The sequence below is a fragment of the Anomaloglossus baeobatrachus genome, chromosome 3, assembly GCF_048569485.1.
Source record: "Anomaloglossus baeobatrachus isolate aAnoBae1 chromosome 3, aAnoBae1.hap1, whole genome shotgun sequence".
NCBI lineage: Eukaryota > Metazoa > Chordata > Amphibia > Anura > Aromobatidae > Anomaloglossus > Anomaloglossus baeobatrachus.
The window spans coordinates 143922047-143947759 of NC_134355.1; the positions used below are offsets into that span (position 1 = coordinate 143922047).

General features: G+C 39.8%; 1 protein-coding gene across 4 annotated transcripts in view; it reads right to left on the bottom strand.

The window, feature by feature from the left end:
• The window catches only part of LTBP1 (latent transforming growth factor beta binding protein 1), a 528942-nt gene that overhangs the window by 126503 nt on the left and 376726 nt on the right, over positions 1 to 25713 (bottom strand). For all 4 annotated transcript variants that reach the window (XM_075339498.1, XM_075339499.1, XM_075339500.1 and 1 more), the window contains 3 exons: positions 24632 to 24703; positions 16771 to 16893; positions 445 to 612 (listed from right to left, as the gene is read on the bottom strand). In XM_075339498.1, the coding sequence (XP_075195613.1) occupies positions 445 to 612; positions 16771 to 16893; positions 24632 to 24703 (363 nt within the window). The remainder of the gene's footprint in view (positions 1 to 444; positions 613 to 16770; positions 16894 to 24631; positions 24704 to 25713) is intronic.

A 25713-nucleotide genomic window follows, 5' to 3' on the forward strand; every position in this document is an offset into this window, starting at 1 on the left:
AGGATCTCTGCTCCAAATATTTTCTATGGTGCCGCTAAGGAAAGCCAAGCACAACTTTCAACTATTTCCGGCAGTCTCATAGGCAATGAATGGATCAAAGGTTTAGTATACGCACCTCAACTTTACTCATGGTGGATGTCTACAGAGTCCTGTCCCACAGCCCTTTTCTGAGGATCCCACTGGTTGGACCACCAACGAACAGTAAGTTAGCACCTAAAATATTGTTTCTAGGATAGGCAGTCAAGTAATTTTGCATTATTATCCCCCATAGCCTAAGTGTCTCCATCCTTTGGATCTTTGGCTGTTGGAAAATTACAACTACTAACATACTTTGCTGAAATTGCTACAGTTTGTGGACCACTGCTCTAGAAACTGTCAATAAGAACACGGTGTAACTTATAAAATGACTGTACTCCTATATTAGAAATATTCAATTATACTCACGCGTTCCAAGTACAGGACACTTTTCGCAGCTGGGTCCCCAGGCTTTGCCTACACTGCAGCAGCAGAGCTGTCTCGTCAGCTGTACAGACAGTGGATGCATGCATTGCTTCCCAGCACTGACTAGACGGTAGCATGGACCTTTCTCCTCAGTCATTAAAAAATTTTCAGCTGAGGAAAGGAAAAGAATTTTCACTAATACACAAAAATAAAATGAAGAGATCAGTTTTCAAACCTAAAATCAAACACAAATTCTCCATTTTTAAAACTTTATCCTATATTAACAGAAAATGTACAGCCAGATCCTAGTTTATACAATTTTCAAATATCAGACAGTGGTGTGCTCCATCCACCCCGTGCATCTAATGAAGCTGTGTCAGCTTGGGGTGGACAAAAAATTAAAAAAAAAGACATTAACTAAATGATCTTGGGAGTATCTGACTTCATGTATCCAATAAAGGGTGAAGGAATTGAACCACTGAATGTAATAATGACTTAGGACAAGACCATCAAATGTATTAGACTAAAGCCCACTTTACACGTTGCAATTAGTTGTACAATCGCATTTGCGATGTGACACGCCCAGGTTGCATACGGGATCTATGAGATTTCACGTTGGTCGTTCATTTGCTGTCACACGAGCGTTAGTAGTCTATGTTAAATTGGTCAATTTTGTGTGCGATCCTTTAGATCATGTGTTCTGTGACGTATGCATTGAGCACCTTTTTTTTTTTTTTATTTATTGACTTGCCAAGCGTGTGTAATGTGTAGGGATGCGTTTTTACTATGTCATCTGCCATTCAGCTCTGCTACATGGCCGCTAACAGCAGACACAGACAGCCATGTAGCAGAGCTGAATGGCAGATGACAGCAGACACAGACAGAGCCGCACTGTCAGAATGAACTCGGGTGAACTTCACCCGACTTCATTGTCATGCTGCGGCTCTGTCTGTGTCGCGCCCTGATTAGCGGTCACCAGTGAAGACTCACCGGTGACCGCTAATCTCCTGAGTAACTGAAGTTAGCAGCCCTCTCTCATACTCACCAATCCCCGATCCCCGGCGCTGCACGGCTTTCTCACTGCTCCGGCGGCTTTTACTGTTTTGAAAAAGCCGGCCGCCCATTAAACAATTTCGTATTCCCTGCTTTCCCCGCCCACCAGCGCCTATGATTGGTTACAGTGAGACACGCCCCCACTCTGAGTGACAGGTGTCACACTGCACCCAATCACAGCAGCCGGTGGGCGTGTCTATACTGTGTAGTGAAATAAATAATTAAATAATTAAAAAAAACGGCGTGCGGTTCCCCCCATTTTTAAAACCAGCCAGATAAAGCCATACGGCTGAAGGCTGGTATTCTCAGGATGGGGAGCTCCACGTTATGGGGAGCCCCCCACCCTAACAATATCAGCCAACAGCCGCCCAGAATTGCCGCATACATTATATGCGACAGTTCTGGGACTGTACCCGGCTCTTCCCGATTTGCCCTGGTGCGTTGGCAAATCGGGGTAATAAGGAGTTATTGGCAGCCCATAGCTGCCAATAAGTCCTAGATTAATCATGTCAGGCGTCTATGAGACACCCTCCATGATTAATCTGTAAGTTACAGTAAATAAACACACACACCAGAAAAAATCCTTTATTAGAAATAAAAACACACACATATACCCTGGTTCACCACTTTAATCAGCCCCAAAAAGCCCTCCTTGTCCGGCGTAATCCAGGATGATCCAGCGTCGCTTCCACCGCAGCTGCATGGAGGTGACCGGAGCCGCAGCACACACAGCCGCTCCGGTCACCTCCACACAGCAAATGAACACAGCCGCGCGATCAGCTGCTGTCACTGAGGTTACCCGCGGCCACCGCTGCATCCACCGGTGGCCGCGGGTAACCTCAGTGACAGCAGCTGATCGCGCGGCTGTGTTCATTTGCTGTGTGGAGGTGACCGGAGCGGCTGTGTCTGCTGCGGCTCCGGTCACCTCCATGCAGCTGCGGTGGAAACGACGCTGGATCATCCTGGATTACGCCGGACAAGGAGGGCTTTTTGGGGCTGATTAAAGTGGTGAACCAGGGTATATGTGTGTGTTTTTATTTCTAATAAAGGATTTTTTCTGGTGTGTGTGTTTATTTACTGTAACTTACAGATTAATCATGGAGGGTGTCTCATAGACGCCTGACATGATTAATCTAGGACTTATTGGCAGCTATGGGCTGCCAATAACTCCTTATTACCCCGATTTGCCAACGCACCAGGGCAAATCGGGAAGAGCCGGGTACAGTCCCAGAACTGTCGCATATAATGTATGCGGCAATTCTGGGCGGCTGTTGGCTGATATTGTTAGGGTGGGGGGCTCCCCATAACGTGGAGCTCCCCATCCTGAGAATACCAGCCTTCAGCCGTATGGCTTTATCTGGCTGGTTTTAAAAATGGGGGGAACCGCACGCCGTTTTTTTTAATTATTTAATTATTTATTTCACTACACAGTATAGACACGCCCACCGGCTGCTGTGATTGGGTGCAGTGTGACACCTGTCACTCAGAGTGGGGGCGTGTCTCACTGTAACCAATCATAGGCGCTGGTGGGCGGGGAAAGCAGGGAATACGAAATTGTTTAATGGGCGGCCGGCTTTTTCAAAACAGTAAAAGCCGCCGGAGCAGTGTGAATGCCGTGCAGCGCCGGGGATCGGGGATTGGTGAGTATATGAGAGAGGGGGATAGACTGACATGGACAGAAAGTGAGGGACAGAGATAGTGACGGACTGACAGAGATTAGTGCATGACAGACATTGTGAGGCGCTTCAGAACGCAGCTTTTCAGCTGCGCTCTGAAGCAGACCTTTTTTAAGCTGCGGTGCAGAGCGCACACCTGCGCACATAGCATCAGACAACAAAATCGTATGAGGGATGTCACACGTTACAATTGACTAGGTTCGTGCAACAAAACGCTCAATTCTAGAGAATGACACGATGTGTTTGCGATCAACGGTTTTGCGTTCAATCCTGATCGCATGTAGCTGTCACACGCAGATACCTCACAAACGATGCCGGATGTGCGTCACTTACAACTTGACCCCAACGACGGATTGTGAGATATATTGAAGCGTGTGTAGCGGGCTTAAAGTCATATGTGGAACCAAAAAAGTTTATTTAAATAGAGGCAATAGATTATACATAAACCATAATATTAGAGTATATTCAAACAGATAAAAACAACATGAGACAAAGACATGTTAAACCACAAAAACGACATGAGAGAGTGAGGGATATGTCCCAACAAGTGGAAAAATGGAGATACACTGTCAGATATCCACACCACCAGCTAGAGTAAACAGCAAACACATCTATAATTTACCGGTATATCAAATAACCTGTAACAAATGTAAATGTCCAGTGTCATATATATAACAATTTTATGGATGCCAACTCTTTTGGCCATCAATGTTTAGTTATTTTATATATATATATATATATATATATATATATATATATAAAATAACTAAACATTGATGGCCAAAAGAGTTGGCATCCATAAAATTGTTCCAGAGAATGAAATATTTTTCCCAGAAAATTATTGCAATTATACATGACAAGGTTTATTTCAATTGTGTATATTGAAACAACACAAACAAACAAAAAAAAAACAAAGAAAATGGTAAAAAAGCAAATTGGACATAATTTTGTGCAATAATCCAAAAATGGGCAGGACAACACTGTTGGCATCTTCAACTTAATAATTGGTTGTACACCCTTTGAAATAAATAACTGCAATCAATCACTTTCTATAACCGTCAATATCTATCTTGCACCTCTCAACTGGAATATCAGACCACTCTTCTTTTGCAAACTGCCTCAGGTCTCTCATATATGATGGCGCCTTCTCCCAACAGCAACTTTAAGATCTCAGGTGTTCAGTGGAATTTAGATCTGGACTCATTGCTTCCACTTCAGAACCCTACTCTATAGCCCTTTGTTTCCATCCAATTCTGGGTGCTTCTTGAAGTATGTTTGTTGTCATTGTCCTTATGGAAGACCCATGACCTAAGACGCAAACCTAGCTATCTCACACTCTATATTGCAAACCAAAATCTTTTGGCAATCTTCAGATTTCTTGATGTCTTGTACACAGTCAAGGCCCACAGTGCCAGGTGCAACAAAAGAACCCCAAAACATCTTTGAGCCTCCACAATTTAGCTATAGGTACTGTGTTCTCTTTTTGTAGACCCCATTCTGTTTTCAGTAAACAGTAGAATTATGTGCTTTACCAAAAAGCTCTATCATGGTCTATTCTGCTTTCCCAGAAGGATTTTGGTTTACTCATGTACATTTTGGCAAATTGCTGTGTAGCTTTGTTATGTCTCTGTGTCAGCAATGGATTCCTCCTGGGTCTCCTGCCATAGCATTTCATTTCATTTAAATATTGATGGATAGTTTATGCTGACACTGATGCACCCTCAGCCTGAAAGGACAGCTTGAATTTCTTTGAAGGTTCATTGCGGCTGCTTATCCACAATCTGGACTATCCTGCTTTGCAACCTTTCATCATTTTTTCCCTGCCGTCCACATCCATGGGGATTAGCTACAGTGGCATGGGTTGTTAACTTCTTGATTATGTTGCACACCGATGACAAAGGAATATCAAGATCTCTGGAGATGGACTTGTAAACTTAAGATTGTTAATATTTTTCAACAATTTTGGTTATCAAGTCCTCAGACAGTTCTCTTCTCTTTGTGTTCTCCATGCCCAGTGCGGCACATACAGACACACAATTGAAATATTTAATCAGCTTCTTCCCTTTTTACATGGTTTCAGGTGTGATTTTTATATTGCCCACACCTGTTACTTGCCACAGGTAAGTTTGAATTAGCATCACAACAATTACTTCATTTTCTGAAACAATTTCAAGGGTCCCAGCAATCTCGAGGGTCCCAACATTTTCAGCCATGACTGCATTTGTCCATTGACACCGCATAAGATTTTATAAGAATAGTACGGCATATAGCTTTTTATCAACAATAAAATGCTGGAAAATATCTGTTCAACAACAGAGCATATGACAAAATAGGAATGGTTGATGGCTTTTTATAAATAGAGTAATGCTGGAAAATCTAAATAGCAGCTATAGTAGAAAAAAATATATTGCAGGATACTAAAAATGATAACAAATACAGTATGAAGATGTGAAATCATCAAGTCAATATAATGGATAAACCACAGAGGACATACCACAACCCCACACCCCACTCCAGAGTGGTTTCCCAGGTAAGAAAATCCCTTTTGACTAGTTAGCGAATTTTTGCCAGTTAATAAACCATCTTACTCGTAGTTTCCAAATGGTATATAATGTGTCAGTGTAATTAGATGAATATTTGTTTCCGAATTGGAAAATACCAGGGATGATATCCAGGTATACAAATTATAAATATAAGAGTTATAAATGCGGTAAAAAGTCCAAATTGGTTGGTTGTCATGCTAGTCAGTGCAAGTTTCTACTAGGTGGACTAAGGCCAATTTTCATAAGGAATGTCTTCTATGTCATAATCATTTATGTGTAGATAAGAAAATAAATGACATAGTTCTCTCTACTTGTTTATTGGCATGATATCAGCTGCTTATTAAGTGGTAATATTTTACCTTACTTCTCTTCTGCCAGATCATTTAATTTCTCAGGAAACTATTTAAATTATTGTGAAGGAAAGCCAAGAGAATCTACAGCACGTAATCCTGCTCATGGCCAGTGAGTGATCAGCTTGGCATAGGGCTACAAGAGAACGGGCAAGGGCAAAGTGCCCGTCTCACATCATGAAACAGAAAAGTGTGGCTGAAGCCTGTCTGGCCTTATTACATTGTAAAAGGCATCAGTCTGATCCAACTACTTGTGGAAACGAAAAAAGACTAAATAAACATATGGTTTTAGTATACCTATAAAATATGCCTGGATAAAGATTTACTATGTTGAAAGGGTAAATATACTTTGTTTTTCTACTTTTTTGTGTTTGGTGTGTCATCATTAAATCATCTCTAAAGTCCTCAAGAAACACTATATTATAGCATTCCAGTATGTACAATGATAAATAGTGAAAAATGTATTTATTAAATATTAGTACAATTGCAAAAAAAAATGTTTGGTTTATATTAAAATAATTTATGTACGAGACTTTCAAAAGAATAAGAGCTAATCTGCAGTAACCAGCCGGTAAACAGTGTGTGCTCTGCTCTCCACACCGTACATTCAACGGATCTGGTTACAACTAGTGATGGGTGGATCTGGTTCCAGCCAGGTTAAAAAAACGGTTCGGGCCTGGAATTAAGTCTATGGGGGCCAGAATCCGGCACTATAAAATGGTGGTAGAAGGGATAAGGGGGTTGGAGCAGGCAAGTTATGCTTTCGAGTCTCCGTGTGACTCCAATGCTACTTCCAGGGCCACTCATTATCCTTCATATATAGTCACTGCTTCCCCTGTCCACTGGCAGTCCCCACATCTCTGATTGGTCGCAGTCAGACGCTCCCCAACCCTGTGAGACTGCATGTCTGACTGCAACAAATCAGAGGCGCTGTGCATGTGTCTCTATTGCTGTAAAAATAAATTTAAAATATTCGCATAGGATCCCACCAAATTATGATACCCAGCACAGATAAAGCATACGGCTAAAGGCTGTGCTTATCATGGCTGTGTATCAAAATAAGAGGAACCGCATTGATACCCAGCCATGATAAAACTGACAGCTGTGAACTGATATTCTCAAGCTGGGGAGGTCCATGCTTATCGGGCCCCTGAAGCCTAAAAATAGCAGCCTGCAGCCACTCAGTATTGTCACATCCATTAGATGTAACAATCCCAGAATTGTACCTGGCCCATTCCTAGTGCAGTGGCAATTGAGGTACAGCTTATTATTGTGGGTGCTAGACTTCAGCAACATAATATTATCTTGACCCAAACATTTTGCACTTTTATGGCATCTGTGTTGCACTGTCTATCAGTAGCTGTAGAAAGAAAATATAGATAAGACAATGCACAATAGCGTCTTAACTGTGTTATGATTGTGGTGAAACAAAATGGAATTGCTCACCTAGTGCGGATGTGTAAGATACAATCACTTGAATAGCGTGATGGGGTGCTGCCGTGAGAAAAGATGAGAGTGAATCCTAGTCATTTAATTCAACGTGTTTTGGACAATTTTATTTAGAGATTTTTTGTGATTGTCCTGATAAAGTAGTTTGCACTCTGAAACGCGTTGAATACTATAACTTTCTAGGATTCGCTCTCGTCCTTTCTCACTGCAGTGTGGATGTTACCCCTACTATCCATTGTTAGCTGGAGAATGAGTTAACTAATAAACAGGGAGCTGTACCGACAGGAGCATTTATAACACTTATGCTACATCACACATCCTATTCAAATCGTATCTGCCCATCAGACTCAACAATAAAAGTCAATGCGGATCTGTGACACAAGAATGCAAATCAGAATGCTTTACAATTTGCTTCCGTTTTGCCTTGGTGTCTCACAGATCTCTCTTAGTGATCAATCTGAATACAATTTGAATTAAACAAAATACCTTCCAGGGGTCTTTTTATTGACTTGTGAATAAACATACCGTATTTTTTCAGTGAAAAAAAAATAATGATGACAAAAAATGCCACATGGATGCAACTAGGGAGAATAAGGCCTGAGACAAAAATTATCCAATTCCAGATGAATGTAGCATTAGTTTACCTTCTTCAGAGCATTTCTCAGGTTATTTATGACCATGTGACCGTTAAGCTGAACTCCGGGGTTGTAAATCAGGTGAGAGAGGCTCAGAAAAAGGAAAATAAGAACTATAAATCCAGAACAACTTGGAAAAGAAAAGGGTAACTTCTTCGCGGATAAATTACCCTTTATTTCGTAGTTGTTATGGTATGCAGTCGTTTGATGCTATTTCTAGTGGTTGAGCCTTTCCCAGATAATTTCTGGTTAACATTTTATTTGGGTAAGACTCTATTTGCGCTAATTTCTCTTTCCAGCATTGTTTAATTAACTATAAATCCACGGAATAAGTGATAACTTCTAAGTCAATGAGCTCTTTCCACTAGCAGCTTTGGTCTACATATCCTCAGCCCTGACGTCATATTTTTCTGCATATGCAATCCTTTCTGATGAAGGCCTTTTGGCCGAAACGTCAGTTTGTTTAAGCGGGATCCATTAGTGAAATAAACTCATCTTAGTTCCACATGACATTTATTTTATATGTTTTAATTTTAGATCTGGCGGTCCCCAGTGGATGAACAAGGAAGTCCTCCCTGATCCCTTTGAATAAACACCTTTACCACTAGGCTATAAATGGTGGTGTTCTATATTATGTCTATTTACCACTATCTACATTTTTGCCCACACTTTGCCCCACTATGTAATGGGATTTCAGGCTTCCTGCCTTTGCGCACGTCGGCTCGCTGATGCTCCTCCCCCCGACACCTGGCGTCTAATGGGATCTCTGTGCTGCACCTGTGCATGCTGGGGATTTCCTGACGCCTATGTGTTGAGTGGGATGGGCCTCAGTGTTCTGACGTGCACCGTCATTGGCAGGTGAGCCCCACACTGAGGGATTTAAACCGCCAGCAACACACTCCCTGCACCTCCCGATGAAGCGGCAGCGAAACACGTGTTGAGGTGCAGGGCAGCGTGTTTAGTCAGGCCATCACTGGTGGGTCGGTTTACTTCCATCTGGAGCATTTTTTGCTTTTAAAGTGCAGCGTCATGTCCTTTTATTTACTGCTGGTGATGTGCATGTATTCCGTTTATAGCGGTGTGCACACTGCTCAAGGGACATGGTGCAGCATATAGCAATACAGGTCTTAATCTGATCTCCTCATTGCTCTGTGTGCAATATATGCTGGTATCCTTATGTAATTGTAAGACTGTGGATTATCACAGGACTATTAGCAACTGCTGCATTTGTATTCCATCTGCATTGATATAGGTGTGGTTCCCTATATGGGTAATTTATATCACAATCTGTTTACACACTGTTTTGTTGTGGGAATTTATGATGTTGTGAATGCCATAGCAGTACGACTAATTTATACATAGAAATCCCACTTTTTGGAATTGTACTATTTATATCTGTCGCAGTTTCACTGTTGTAATTGATTGTCTCATTGTATTATCCTGCATTCAATTTTGTGACCCAATCTTGAGAGACCCCTGGTGGTTGGATTTGGTACACATCTTTCTACTCACACAGCTATTTATATAACTCTTGTGCGCACCATCTCCTACCGCCTGTGATATCTCAGAATATATAATATCATGGAGCCGGTATTTTGGCGCTGAATATAATCCTGACACACACAGCTGCCCTGTTTTTGTTGTGTGTATTGATTTTAAATTTTCACTATTTTGCACTATCTGTGTGTTTCTGATTCGCATTGTGAAATAAAAATATTTTTACATTTGTAAAATTATTTGGCATTTAGCCTTTATTTAATAGTTTAATGGATGTACCAATAGAGTCAGTTTGTAAATATTGGTTTCTGCTTTGGTGACTTTGATCTAAACCAAATGTATATCTAATATGGATCAAGGTATTCTTTTTTGGTTAACATATTTAGTTCCACATTTGTCTGGAGTGACAAGTTTCTATTATTATATTTTGGAGTTGAACCCTACTTGTGCACCAACCTTTTTTAAGAGTGCCACGTATCTTCATAGTTCTAAATCAATGGTGGTCCAACCACTGAGACCCCTCTGATTGCCAGAACAAGCCTCTTTTGTCCCCGTTTGAATTGAGTGGTGATATGCATTCTCCATTGACTCTGTGGGACTGCCAGAGAACGCCTGGCACTGTACTCAATGAATCGGAGCTGATCGGCAGTACCGAGAGCAACCACAAAACAGTATGATGTCCTACGCCATACTCTATCGTCTCCGGCTTCAAGGCGTCAGTGTGAGTAACAGGTGTTGATCTGATATTCATGATCTGTAGGATAGATCATCAATATTCTAGAAGTGTAAAACCCTTTGGACAGATAACCCATTTAAGCAAAATTTAACAAAGCTACTGTTCTTCATTCCACTTTCCTATATTTTTCCGAATCCTTTGCTTGCCTAAATAATGTCATCCATTGCATCGTAGAAGCCTGTATATCTCTCAGGCATATATTTCCCCTAAATCTTAGAACTATATGATGAAATGATTTGCAATAAACCAAAGCAACAAAACATCCTTGAGCCCTAGAGTGCTGTCTCCTGTTCTATGCCTACTACAGACCACTAATTATGTGACCTTTGTCTAGTTTCAGCGCAGGATTAATTTGAGCATAACAGATGTCTTTTATGTTGGAGATATAACCCACCTAAATAACTTCTCCTCACACCATTAATCATGTGCCACTCTTCCAGGAAAACCCTCCTTAGTTTAGTAGGCTGCTGTGTGTCACCAATATTGAGCTATGTAAAGAAAGTAAAATCCAGTTTCTCTAGGGATGAACCTAGCGCCATGTTGCTTTGTTATTGTATCTGGTTATACAGAAACTACTTAGCAAGCCAATATTAAAGGCTAAAAATGACTACACGCACTGTTAGTTTTAGATATGTGATATTTATGAGATGCAAATAATACCTAACACGGCTGGAGAATGCCACCCATACACTAACTGAATTTAGCCGGGTTTCCAGCTGTGTCCTGCTCAGTTCTTAGACTTTAGCTATAAAGTATGTCAAAGTATAGTGCACTATATACAAAACACATATAAGTAAAACTGCTCAGTTAAGAAATAATTAAGACAACCCTCTGTATTAAAATCATATTTCTATTGTACAAGGTTTTCAGTGTTCTGAATGCAACAAACATCCAGGAAAAATAGAATAAAATTATTGTTTATACTATGTCCAATGATATCTTTAAAGATAAGTTCTCGTCAGAAAATGACTTATTGTTCAAAGCAGAATTTTGTGTTAAATTGTTATTTTAACATGATTGACAATTTTTTTTTCTACCATATCACAATCTGAATTAAAAATAAAAAACATATCAATCTTGCAGATTTCACACTAGCCATTGGGGATCTTTTAGACTCTAACTTCCTGTTGTTTCAGGAAACAATATATGTACATTAGCCACAATGATATAGCAATATTGAAAAGAAACATGCCATGGTCCGTCTTTCATAAAAATTGTCTTTGAGAAAGGACGTAGTCCGAAAAGCATCAGGTGGGACTGTTGTCCGAAATATGCACCTGAAAATTTTCTAATATGAACCAATAAAGACACAAATTTTTATGATAGACAGACCAGAGGTTTATTTCTTTCTACAGTGGGTACGAAAAGTACTCAGACCCCTTTAAATTTTTTGCTCTTTGTTTTATTGCAGCCATTTGGTAAATTCATAAAAGTTAATTTTTTTCTCATTATTGTACACTCTGCACCCCATTTTGACAGAAAAAAAACAGAAATGTAGTAATTTTTGTAAATTTATTAAACAAGAAAAACTGAAATATCACATGGTCATAAGTATTCAGACCCTTTGCTCAGTATTGCGTAGAAGCACCCTTTTGAGCTAGTACAGCCATGAGTCTTCTTGGGAATGATGCAACAAGTTTTTCACACCTGGATTTGAGGATCCTCTGCCATTCTTCCTTGCAGATCCTCTCTAGTTCCATCAGGTTGGCTGGTGGAAAGCCATTTAATAAATTTGCAAAAAATTCTACATTTCTGTTTTTTTTCTGTCAAGATGGGGTGCAGAGTGTACATTAATGAGAAAAAAATGAACTTTTTTGAATTTACCAAATCGCTGCAATGAAACAAAGAGTGAAAAATTTAAAGGGGTTTGAATACTTTCCGCAACCACTGTAAATTTTGTCTCACATGGTGGAAGCCAGCCACACAGTCCCTGGTGCAAGGATCCATAGGAAGATCAGTGAGCGCACTAAACCTCCTTTTGATTCAGTTATACAGTAATATAGTGGGCAAAAAACGGCACACATAAAGATAAATTATATATAAAGCCTATATATCAAAAAAAGAACATGGCAGAAATCCATCTTAACTCCTATCAAAAGTACTATACAGCCATATAAAAATAAAAAATTTAAAGTACACACTTTATTGAAAACTCTTCAGATATAAAAAATATATTTAAACATAAGTTAAAAAGTGATAGATCAACAGGTGGCAAATAAACTAAAGTCCAAAGTTGGGAATGCAAGCACGCCAAAACATAAGTTGGGGCCCTGCATTGCATTCTGCAGGAGGTGATTAACGCACTCTGTCTACCACGTTTATTATATATTTATAACCATTATATACACTATTTTTTCTGATATCTCTCCCAACTTTGGACCTTCATTTATTATCCTGGTGGTAATATATCTCCTGCTTTATAGCGTGGTGCCACCTGTTGTTCTTCCACTTTTTAACTTGTTATGTTTAAATGTATTTTATATGTCTGAAAATATAATATTATTTAAATATATATTAAAATAAATATAAAATAAAATCACCAATTTATCAACAGGACAATATGATTAGAGATGAGTGAACTTGAGGTTTGGTTTTCGAACTGAACACCAACTAAAAAACAGGGTTCAGAGTTCGAACTTAACTTATGCGAGCATTACTGCGCTCATGTATGCTTGGTGCTCAGCCCTGTGTAAGCCCCTCGCAGTGTTTGAACGGTGCACACTGGGGTTAACAACAGCATGATCGGATGTAGTGTGCACCAAACAAAAAAAAGTTTGAAAAATCCCTCCCCTCTTCCCCCGGAAGTGATCTGCTTATGGCTGGCTATATGTGGGCGGAGACTCAAACTGTCAATCAGTGTTTTCGAAGCTCATCGTGCAAGGTTCGGTCACGTAGCAGTTCAGTTCGTTTACGGCTAGCGAACCGAACCTTGATAGGTTCACTCATCTTTAATTATGACTAATGCCCTAGTAAATCTGCAGTCATGTAGTTGGCAACTTTCTCCCTATGCACGATGTACACAGAAAGCTATCAATCAGTTGTGTTGGCAGAGTTATACAGAGTTCAGCATTCAGAGGTAGATCTTCAGCGGATAAAACAACTGAAGCAAGCAGCCCAGTAAGTGACACATTGCTGGAATCAGGGTCTCAGATGAAGGAGCAACAACCTGGTGACAGATTCCCTTTAAGAGTAGGACACCAAAGATATAGCATTTATTATAGAAAAATGTTATTGTACAGAAATTATATTCCGCATTAATCAGAATATAACACAGCAGCTTGCCCTTCATTCAGAAGTTTGACGTCAAAAGGATATGAATTATGAAGATGAAGTTGAGGCAACATGATACATATGTTGATAGATGCAAAGGAACTAACTGTCAAGTGCACATAATATATGAATAAGAATAATGCCTTTGGGTTAGACATCTGGTAAATTAGAAAAAACCCTCAATCCATTGGACTTGCATACGTGAGCGTATTAAAGTAAATCACAGTAAAAAGAAAATGTAGTATGTGTAGAATCTAAGTGGTTGATTTCTCAGGTTCATGAACACCAGTATAAATGTGGAATATTTTAATTAAATACTTCCCTATAAAAATATAATCTACAGAAACCTTTAGGCTATGTGCGCACTCGAAAATGGACTTAAAATCCGCACCCTCTGGCGGAATACCGCACCCACGGCAAAAAATGCGGTAAAACCGCAACCACGTTTTTGCCGCGGTTTGCCGCGGTCTTGAGGCGTTTTTTCTGTGGGTTGGTCCCTGATGTTTAGGGCTGTGGAGTCGGAGTCGGAGTCGTGGAGTCGGAGTCGGAGTCGGAGCTCATTTTGGTGGAGTCGGAGTCGGAGTCGGTATAAAATGCACCGACTCCGACTCCTAAAATATATAATAAATTGGGGACAGGAGTGCAATGCAGAATGTGCTGAATATTTTACTAAATAACAACATTTAGTATAATGCTTATATTTAAGTGAAAAATTTATTGTAGTACAATGTGAACATCAGACATTTAATTGTTTTTATGATACAATAATCAAGATATTTGGATAGAACATAAAATATTTATTGGAATACAACTTTAGAACACAAAAAAACTAATAAATTGTAAATATGTAATATATATAATATATATATATATACAGTGTATATACACACACACAAGATATATATGTAATCTACTGTATATTACATAGTGTATTACATATTTACAATTTATTACAGTTTTTTGTGTTCTAAAGTTGTATTCCAATAAATATATTTTATGTTCTATCCAAATATCTTGATTATTGTATCATAAAAATTATTAAATGTCTGATGTTCACATACACATATTCATGTACTACAATAAATTTTTCACCTAACTATAAGCAATATATGTAGGAGTCGGAGTCGGAGCCGGAGTCGGAGTCGGAGCCGGAGTCGGAGTCGGTGCAAGAGAATTTGAGGAGTCGGAGTCGGAGTCGGAGTCGAAGGTTTGGCTTACCGACTCCACAGCCCTGGAAGTTTTATACCATTATCTATGGCAAAAACCGCAGTTACCTGCAGAAAAGAAGTGACATGCACATTCTTTTTGCTGCAGAAATTCTGCAGCAAAACCTGAAGGGGGAAAAAAACGCAGTGTGCGCACACCAATTTTTTCTTACCATAGGTTTTGCTGGGGAATGACTGCAGAAAGGTTATGAACATTTTCTGCAGCAATTCATGCAGCAAAACCGCAGCAAAAACCGCAACGTGCGCACAGGGCCTTAAACCTAATTTGAGGAGAAACGAAAATTCATGTTTGATTAGAGAAGAAGGGAAGGGTTACACAGAGCGGTTACTTAGGCGCGACAGAAGTGCTGCTGCTACGCGGGCCATAGCCTGATAGTCTCCTCCGACTGCGCCAACCACTAAATGTGTCTCTACCTGGACACAATATCCTATTTACCTAATGACCTTTTAATTATGAGAACAGAGAAGGCTGTAATTTGGTCTACTCCTATGTCAGACCTGCACACCGGAAAGCTTCTAACACTATCCACGTGTCTAACACGGAACAACAATGCTGCTGCCAGTAAATTTCTTTCCTTAAAGAAAACAAGATTTTTGGGGTCATTTTAAATGTTTATGATCATGGGTGGCTTAACATTGTGTTAAAGAGAACCCGTCATGTAAAAAATGATATTAACCTGCAGATATGGAGTTAATCTGCAGGTTATATAGCATTCTGAACCTGCCTAGTGTCTGTACATTGGACACTACTGCCAGGAATATTCCGGTTTCAGTGATGGGGCAGTGCTTGAGAGGGTTCAGTCAGCACTCTGTCTATTGAAAGCTGCAACCGCACCCCGGGCACTGATAGACTGCCTCTCAGCATTAGGCCGCTGTCACACTTGCGATTGCCTCGCATGTATCTCGCACAAGTCTCGCGGTGCATCACCCGTCACGGACTCACACTCTCCTCACAGGAGCGGGTCGGTTGCATGCATCTCTATGCAACCGACCCGCTCCTGTGAGGAGAGTGTAAGTCCGTGACGGGTGATGCACCACAAGACTCGCGCAAGATACACGCGAGACAATCGCAAGTGTGAAACCGGCCTTAGAAGAAGCTGTCAATAAGTGCAAGAGTTGCAGTCACTGCTCTCTTTACACAGAGCAGTGGTGACTAAACCAGTGCCACCCCCATGACTTTAGCTTAAATGCTGCCAGGAGGATTACAGTTCATTTGCTCCCAGCAGCAGGAATGTACAGGTGCTGGGCGGGTTCAGAATGCTATTAACCTTCAGATTGATCCCATAAATGCAGGTTAATAGCATTTTTCCAAGTGACAGGTCCCCTTTAAGAGAAAGAAAATTACTATTGACTACTGGGCACCTACAATGCCAATTTTGAAGGCACAGGACAAATATCCCAAACTGGAAAACCCCTTCTTAAAAGACCAACTGATCACTACAAGTCCAACTTTCAAAAGCAGCTGTAATTTGTAAAACCATTTTATGACATTCATGTTCTAAAACAAGTCAAAATGGAAAAAGATGTCATCATGTACCACAACAAAAATTAAACCAAAATGTAATAATTGACTAAGCAGCAGATATAGAGCAATGTACTCATTCAATATTTGGGGGGAAAAAATTATTATACTGCCATTACTAATAATTAGCATGTGCAAGGTAAAATATTTGCATGTTTCTCAAATTCTGCTGCCAATGTGTCAAATATAAATCCTAGACTAAAATAAGCTAAAACACAAAAGTATATACAAAAAAATCAGACATAAAGAATAGACAGAGGGAAAGCTTACTGAGTAAGGTCATGAAGAACTAAACCCAAGGGACACAATTTTTTTTATTTTTTTTCCCATTGGTATGTATCTGGGCTTAAATGTTCTAGTATTTTTACTTACCCACACAAGAAGAATATGTAAGATCTGGAACAAATCCTAGTTTACAAGTACATCTGAAGCTGCCCATCGTGTTTAAACATTCCCCATTAGGGCATACTCCTTGCATGTAGCATTCATTAATATCTATAAAACACAAAAATATAGACATAAGAAAACATGTCAAGGAATTAAATAGGTCGTCTGCCAATGCTAAAATAAGACTACAGTGAATCTGGAAGAGAAACTTACACCTTTAACAGATTTCTATATACAGAATAAAGACATTAAATGCTGCCAAATACATCTGAATTGGGCAATTAGATTGATAATATGGATGTTATATCTTCTTCGATATTGTCTACCCACCGGTTTGAACAAGAAAATAGAAAGGCAACGAGAAATAAATCAAACAAAGGAAAACAAATTTCTAGTCTGTGTTGGAAAGCAGTGCATGGGGTCCATAACCAATACCAAGTGGTCTACCGTTCCAAAGAGACAAACCTACTCTTGTCCCCATGGTAGAGGTTTGGAAGTGGTTGGTCAATGTGGTTCTTCTGCTGCAAGATTAAATAAGGTCAAGAAGTTATAATGTTCACTCTACTATAGGTACAGAGGAGGTTTCCTTTGTAAGAAAAAGATATTAAATATTCTGGATAAGAACTTTGAACATAATTTTTGTCGAGTTAAATTTTTCTACTGATTTAGACTAAACGAAGCATGCCGATTTCAAAACTGCAGTTAGTCTTCTTCTATCACATCAGTTTTTTTCTTTGGAGCTTATCATAAAGCGATTACTGAAAGCTGGATCGAGGGTAGCACTAGTGCTATCCTATAGACCAAGAGTGAACAGGCTTCGAGTGGGGAGAGATGGAAGACGACCTTGGCTGCAGGTTAGTCTATGCAATTTAGTTACAGGTGAGACAGTATGCCGAGAGGTTGTGTGCCTCTCTATATAGAGAAACATATTCCGAAAGTCTGCATACAAGTGGTTAGCAGAATATTTTTTTTTCTTTACAGACTTATTTTCGTTCTTTTCTGACTATGTCTGTTTCTGCTAGTTCTCGTCATAAGTGCCTAAACAGCAAAGATTCGTTTTGTTATATCTGTGGCAATTTCCCCATTCCAAGTCAAAGGACGACCAGCAGAACATTAATCAAGCAAGCCTATTTTCTATATTTCAAAATCAAACCTGATGATCAAAAAAAGCTTTGGCCCCCACACAAGGTATGCAAGGAGTGTGTCGAGAGTTTACAGATGTAAACGAAGGGAAGACATAACACAATGACGAGCAAAAAGGTAACAATGTTTTGAACTTTTGATTTTCAGGCTCAATATCTCACCATCAAAAATAACTAGAGGGTGACAAATTACTTGAAAAAACAAGGCCTAAAATATAACTTTTAATGTGTTCATTAAAAAATGACCAATAAGGTCATTAAATAAAACCGTGTAATAAAAACAAAGAAACCTGACCACTACACAAGAAAGGCGGATCCTTATGTGGGTGGTAAAGGAGTATTTATATCCTAATTATATGTGGATTGCTGGGACAGTTCTGTATTAGTGTGCCGGACACCTACCCCTAGCCCATTTGAGCTTGGTGGTTAGCCTGGGTGAGTGTCTTTGTTTTTATTACACGGTTTTATTTAATGACCTTATTGGTCATTTTTTAATGAACACATTAAAAGTTATATTTTAGGCCTTGTTTTTTCAAGTAATTTGTCACCCCCTAGCTATTTTTGCAATTCCCACTAGGGTGTTATAACAAATACATTTTTGCTGAATATCTATCTTTCAATATCTCACCATCTCCTACATCTTTGAAAGTGAGACTACTTCATGTTATAGACAGTTATAGTGGTTATCTCATACATAAATTGTATATGCAACTATTTAGCATATGATTAGTGAGGCAGATTCTTTTCATGTCACTACATTGTTACTTTTTTGCTCCTAAAAATCTAAATTTTTATTATTGTTAGTATTTTGTAAATCCACCTTTGGGTTTCCATACTGCCTGAATCCTTCTGGACATGCTCATGATCAGAGTCAAGCATATCTCGACCGAAATCTGATCCCAGGTCTCTTCTACATCTTTCCAATGTTAATGCATACTGGTTGACTAAATGTATATATGACTGGTTGACGGTATGTAAATAGTTTTCCTTCAACTCTACCCAGAAGTGTTGATTTGGTCTGGGGACTGTGGGGGCCAATTCAGCACCTCTACTTCATTGTCCTTGAACTATTTTGTTGGCAATCTCGAAGTATGCTTCGGGTCATTGTTCTGCTGAAACACGTTGTCGTCCTTTTCATATGAATAGTGCTTGAGTGTATTAAGTAACTCATCTTGTAGGACACTCACATATAGCTCAGCATTGAGAATATCATTGATTCTGGTCAAGTATCCAATGCTTTGGCTGTGAAAAACCCCATATTATCAGGCTTCTTGCACTCTACTTGACAGTTTCTTCAATTTCTTGATCCATTAGCCCCTTTTTCCTTGTTTCTTCCAGACCCATTTGCACCTAAAAAAAAGTCTAATCTATTGTTTTTCATCTCCTCCCTTCAAATTACCTGTTTCCAATCTTTTATTGTCCACTTTTTGTACTTTTTTGCAAACGCCGACGCTTCTTATGACAATATTGAAGTTGAGGCTTCTTCTCCTTTTTTTGGCCAACATGCCAGACTTGTGTAACATACACCCTCACTATTATGAAGCATATGAGACACCTCCATTGCCAGGTTTCTCGCGCCAGGACTGATAGACCTTGCAGTGAACCTACTTGTTTACTTTGATATTTTGCCTGGATGTCCACATTTTGGCTTTTGAAGGGATGGATGAACTTGATTTTCTATTCTTCCGACTGTTATGCTACACACATGATGCAGTTTGCCAATTTTCTTGCCCGATAAACTGTTATCGGTGAGCTTGATGCTGCTTCTCTTTTCCTGGGAAATCTTCATGGCTGCTCCTTGATTCAAACCAGTGAGCTTTGACTTGGGAATCAACCTAATAACACACTGAGCTATTAGGGAATGTGAGACCAGGTAGTAATCTGTAGTATATAGGAAAAAACAGATTTTTCCACCACCAGGAGCAAAACAATAACTGTATAGCTCATACTGTATATAGGGTGCAGTGTAAGGGCTCCTACTGTATGTAGGGGCTATGGGAGGCCTCATCCTATATATAGGGGCCTGTGTAGGAGCTCATATTGTATATAGGGGTCTGTGTGGGGGCTCATACTGTATCTGTATATAAGGGCTATGTGTGGGCTCATACTGCATATAGGGTGATGTCAACATACTTAATTCTGCTCAATATTAATTGATACAATTAATATTAATATAAAATTATTATTATAATTAATATGTTAATATTAATATTGAGCAGAATTCAGCCTATGTTTGGCCCTCTACAACAGTTACAGTCTCTCATGTGGACCCACGAGAAAATGTATTGCCCACCCCTGACCTATTACAGTGGGTTTGGAAAGTACTCAGACCCCTTTAAATTGTTCACTCTTTGTTTCATTGCAGCCATTTGGTAAATTCAATAAAGTACATGTTTTCCCTCATTAATGTACACTCTGCACCCCATCTTGACAGAAAAAACAGAAATGTGGAAATTTTTGCAATTTTTTTTAACAAGAAAAATTGAAATACCACATGGTCATAAGTATTCAGACCCTATGCTCAGTATTGAGTAGAAGCACCCTTTTGTGCTAGTACAGCCATGAGTCTTCTTGGGAATGATGCAACAAGATTTTCACACTTGGATTTGGGGATCCTCTGCCATTCTTCCATGCAGATCCTCTACAGTTCTGTCAGGTTGGGTGGTGAACGTTGGTGGACAGCCATTTGCAGGTCTCTCCAGAGATGCTCAATTGGGTTTAGGTCATGGCTCAAGCTGGGCCAATCAAGAATGGTCACAGAGGTATTCTGAAAACACTCCTTTGTTATTTTAGCTGTGTGCTTAGGGTCATTGTCTTGTAGGAAAGTGAATCTTTGGCCAAGTGTGAGGTCAAGAGGTTTTCTTCCAGGATATCTCTGTACTTGGCCGCATTCATCTTTTCTTCAATTGCAACATTCATAAGATGCTTGGGGGGGGGGGGGGTCACGTCTTCTAAACTGCTTGCACCCCTGCCTACTCCCTGCACATATGTGATGTTTTCTTCTACCTTAACTTTCTGAATCAATAATACAAAAGGGAAATGGAAAATATGTATCAAATTACATAGCGGCGTCAGCTCATTTTTCTTGTATGTGGTTTGGAAAATCTCAAATTGATCAAAATAAATCATATTTCAAAAATTCAGATGTATATTAAATTATTATGAGTAGTCGCACAGCTTTTAAAGATTCCATATGAGTGGAGATGAACGTTAACGTTGTATTGCCATCAATTAAGGCGCCCTGTTTTGACTGCTGGTAATCAATCTGCAATTCAGTGTTTTGAAACTGAGGCTGACAATTTATATGGATAGACTGACGATCCCGGTAGGGACGGCTCCGGTAGGCAACAGTGCTAGCCTTCAATATGAGCAGTAGTTGGCAATAAATATCAGATTCACAGACAGAAGGATAAATTGATTTGTTAAGATGATCAGTTTGTAAAGTTGATAACGCAAACTTCCATATACATACCTAAGTACTAATAATAACTAAAAAGTCCTAAGTACGTCCACAAAACAATCACATTTTAGTGAGTTCTGCAAGAAGGCACATGCTGGAATATTGCGGAAGCCCTAATATTTGTGATAGCACAATATCCTTTTCTCTAAGCCATAATTTCCTCTAATTTGCTCATTTACGGTATTACCAGTTATGCTAATCCGCGAGTGGTAATGAATAAAACATCAGCGCTACATGCATGTAATAGCATGAAGTCATGAGTGTGTAATGAATAACGACATTCAGGACTCACAGGGGCCAGAAAACACAAAGAGAAAACATGTTAAAACTCAACACCGCCGTATCATTGAAAGCTGATAAAATTAGCATTGTCGGAAGCAGCTTTCTGTTACAAGATATTAAAAGCATTTATCAAAAGTGTACAGGAATTTCCATATTCGGCCATAGAGGATTATTTCTGCTGTAGAACAAGAAAAAAAAATTCACCTACATAAGAGATAGAATGAAATCAGCAACAATCTTCTAAAAAATTATATACTGTATGCATGTCGTATAAGCGGGATGAACGAGAAGAAGAAAAAATGGGTACAAATTGTTTCAACAAAATGCAATTAGTTTCTGAAACGGGAATGATCCCGCCATCAATATTGGATTATTGGGGGAACGACTATGCTATGAGGCTGAGGCACTTGTGCCGTATTTTTTTTAGCGCCCATTTAAAATACTACTTCATTATTGTATTGGAGCGAAGGGGACAATCCTCAGCCAAAGGGGTGTCAATGGTCGGGCCCCCACTAATCAAATACTAATAGCTTCTCCCTCTCACTTCTAAATATATATTTAGAATTGTAAGATGATTTTTGTCATCTGATCCTTACTTCTTCATGTACATCAATAATACTATAAGGAGGTGTCCCTGAAGTTCATGGATTGATTGACTTTCTCCTGGCACCTTTCTATAGTATAGAGTACTACCAGTTCTATACTGTTCTTTCCCTGTGCCATAATAAGCCCCATCTTTGGACACCAGGTGGGATGGCTACACGTTTTTTCCTATTTTTTCTTTCATCCTATTTTTGTTTAAGAACAAGAAAGATTGGAACTCACCAGGTAAACTTTAAAAGGTCAGGACCAGTAAAAGCACTAGTGTAAGTGCGAAACAACCGCCGTCGTCCACCCACTACCCCGCATCCTTCTTCCTTACGTTTTTTTTATACGGATGAAATAAAGAAGTGCTTTTAAAGTTTTCCTGGTGAGTGCCAACCTTTTTTGCTCTTAATTTGAAATGTGGATGTTGTTTATGTTGGTTTAGCACCACGTCCGGTGATATCCCCCATGGGAGGTCTGCAGGTGTATGCACAGAATGCCGCAAAGTATGGTTGTTGGTGCCGGACTTTCTATACATTATTTATTTTTGCTTAATCTTGTTTTTTTTTTTCTTATATTGGTTACTGTCAGGCAAACAATGCTTCAACTGATTGTTCAGCTGTCTCTCCCATACACAGAAGTGCTCCTTCCAACATCTCCATCAGCCGCTTATTTCCAGGAGAATAAATGAAGTAAAATGTAAATGTTTGAACAAACTAAAAAGGTTGACCACTACTTACAGTCATGGCCAATCCTTGGGATGGGTCATCAATTTCTGATTAGCAAGGGTGTGACACCCAGCACCTCAGCCAATCAGCTGCTCTTGGTGCCGATGGAAGCCAGCCATAGAAGCTGCCACGTCATCTGATAACAGCCAAGGCCGGATACTGCACATCCGCCTTTGGTTCAAATCAATAGGAGGCAGATGTGCAGTACATGGCTGCTATCGCTATCAGAAGATGGCTTAGCTCCAGAACTTAGAATTTCCTGCTACCACAACCGATACCGAGAGCAGCTGATCGGTGAGGGTGCAGGGTGTCAGACCCTGGCCAATCAGACATTGATGACCTATCCTAAGGATAAGCCAACAATGTTAAAGTAGTGGAAAATCTCTTTAAGTAATTACATTAGTACTGTATGGGTATGTTCACACAAAAACAAACCTCATACACATTGACCAATGTCAGTACCTCCACATACACTATTTAATACAAAGACCAACTATTTGTGTAAAAAAAATTTGCAGCATGTGCTAGTCTGATACATTTTTTAGATGAGACATGTAAAATAAAACAGACATACAAATTGCATATAGATAATAGCATGGATGACAAATTGTCCGAGTTTTTCGGGGACGAAAACCGGGCGACTTTTTTCATATGCCCATGTGAACTTAGCCTAAGGGCGGCTTTGCACACTACGACATCGCAGTCGGTGCGATGTCGGTGGGGTCAAATTGAAAGTGACGCACATCCGGCATCGCATGCGATATCGTAGTGTGTAAAGCATTGATGATACGATTAACGAGCGCAAAATCGTCGTAATCGTATCATCGTTGCAGCGTCGGCGTAATTCATAATTACGCTGACGCGACGGTCCGATGTTGTTCCTCGTTCCTGCGGCAGCACACATCGCTGTGTGTGAAGCCGCAGGAGCGAGGAACATCTCCTACCGGCGTCACTGCGCCTTCCGTAGGATATGCGGAAGGAAGGAGCTGGGCAGGATGTTTACATCCTGCTCATCTCCGCCCCTCCGCTCCTATTGGCCGCCTGCCGTGTGACGTCGCTGTGACGCCGCACGACCCGCCCCCTTAGGAAGGAGGCGGGTCACCGGCCAGAGCGACGGTCGCAGGGCAGGTGAGTGCGTGTGAAGCTGGCGTAGCGATAGTTTTCGCTACGCCAGCTATCACACGATATCGTACCTGCGACGGGGGCGGGCACTATCGCGTGCGACATCGCAGCATCGGCCTGCGATGTCGCAACGTGCAAAGCCCACCTAAGCCCGAGGTCAGATGAGCGTATAAAAAATTGTTCACCTATAATATTTGACGTAAATCAGTGAAAATCAGATGAAATTTTGGATATTCGTTGTGTGATGTGATTTTTTTTCCACACCCACAGATTTGAATGGGCAATATTCGTCCGAGACTTGTAAAAGAATAGTCATCTGAACAGTCCAGATGCAATAAATATGCCGGAAAGTGAAACTGTGACAGGGATTTAAAACATTTAAAACTGCAAACAGGTAAGATAAAAAGAAATTGAAAAAAAATAAATAAAACAAATACATAAAACCTCATTACACAAGTTTATTAAACAACCCTCTGTAGCCTCTTATAGCACTGTTTTCCTATAGTGGAATAATCTTCATGACGTACCTTGACAGAATGTAGCATTTATGCGCTTGTATCCTTGAGGACACTCCATATACTGGGAATTTGAAGAGTGGGCTGTAAAGAAAAAAATATCCCCATTAGTAAGACCTCCATTAAATGTCTGTGTTATAGTTATGGCCGAAAGTGTAGGCCCCTGTGAAATTTCTCCCAAAAAAATATTGCGATTACTCATGTTTTGTCATACACATGATTGTTTTTTTTTGTGTGTATTGGAACAAAAAAAAAACAAAGAAAAGAAAAATAAAAGGCAAATTGGACATAATTTTACACCCCCCCACCCACCGCAAAATGGGCCAGACAAAATTGTGGGCACCTTTCCAAATTTGTGGGTAAACAACATTGTTTCAAGCATGTGATGCTCGTTCAAACTCCCCTGTTGCAAGTAACAGGTGTGGGCAATATGAAAAACACTCCTGAAACCAGATAAAAAAGGTAGAAGTTGACTTAATCTTTCAATTTGTGTGTCTGTGTGCTACACTAAGCATGGAGAACAGAAAAAGATGAGAACTGTCTGAGGACTTGAGAACCAAAATTGTTGCAAAATATCAACAATCTCAAAGTTGCAAGTCCATCTCCATAGTTCTTGATGTTCCTTTAACCACGATGCGCAACATAATCAAGAAGTTTACAATCCGTAGCACTGTAGCTCATTTCCCTGGATGTGGACAGCAGAAAATAATTGATCAAATGTTGCAATACATGATAGTTTGGATGGAGGATAAACAGCCTGAACCAAGTTCCAAAGAAATTGTTTTAGTCCCACAGGACAGTCCTGGGTGACTAACACCTCTTTATCTGCCCCAGACTGTGGAACATTGGCTTTTAAATTTTGTATTTTGTATAATAAAAACTATTTTTTAATTGAGGAAAAACCTTTCCAGTACATTATCTCTGCTAAATTTTTCGATTTTTCTTGACTTTGAATCAAGTGGCTGGCTCCCACCCCTCTCCTTGCGGGGTGGGAGACAATGGAGAAGATGGAGAAATTAAGTTCTCTGTCTTCTCTACATCTGTGCTCTGATTCTCTCATGTGACAGAATTGGATCACAGTAAGCTGACAACTG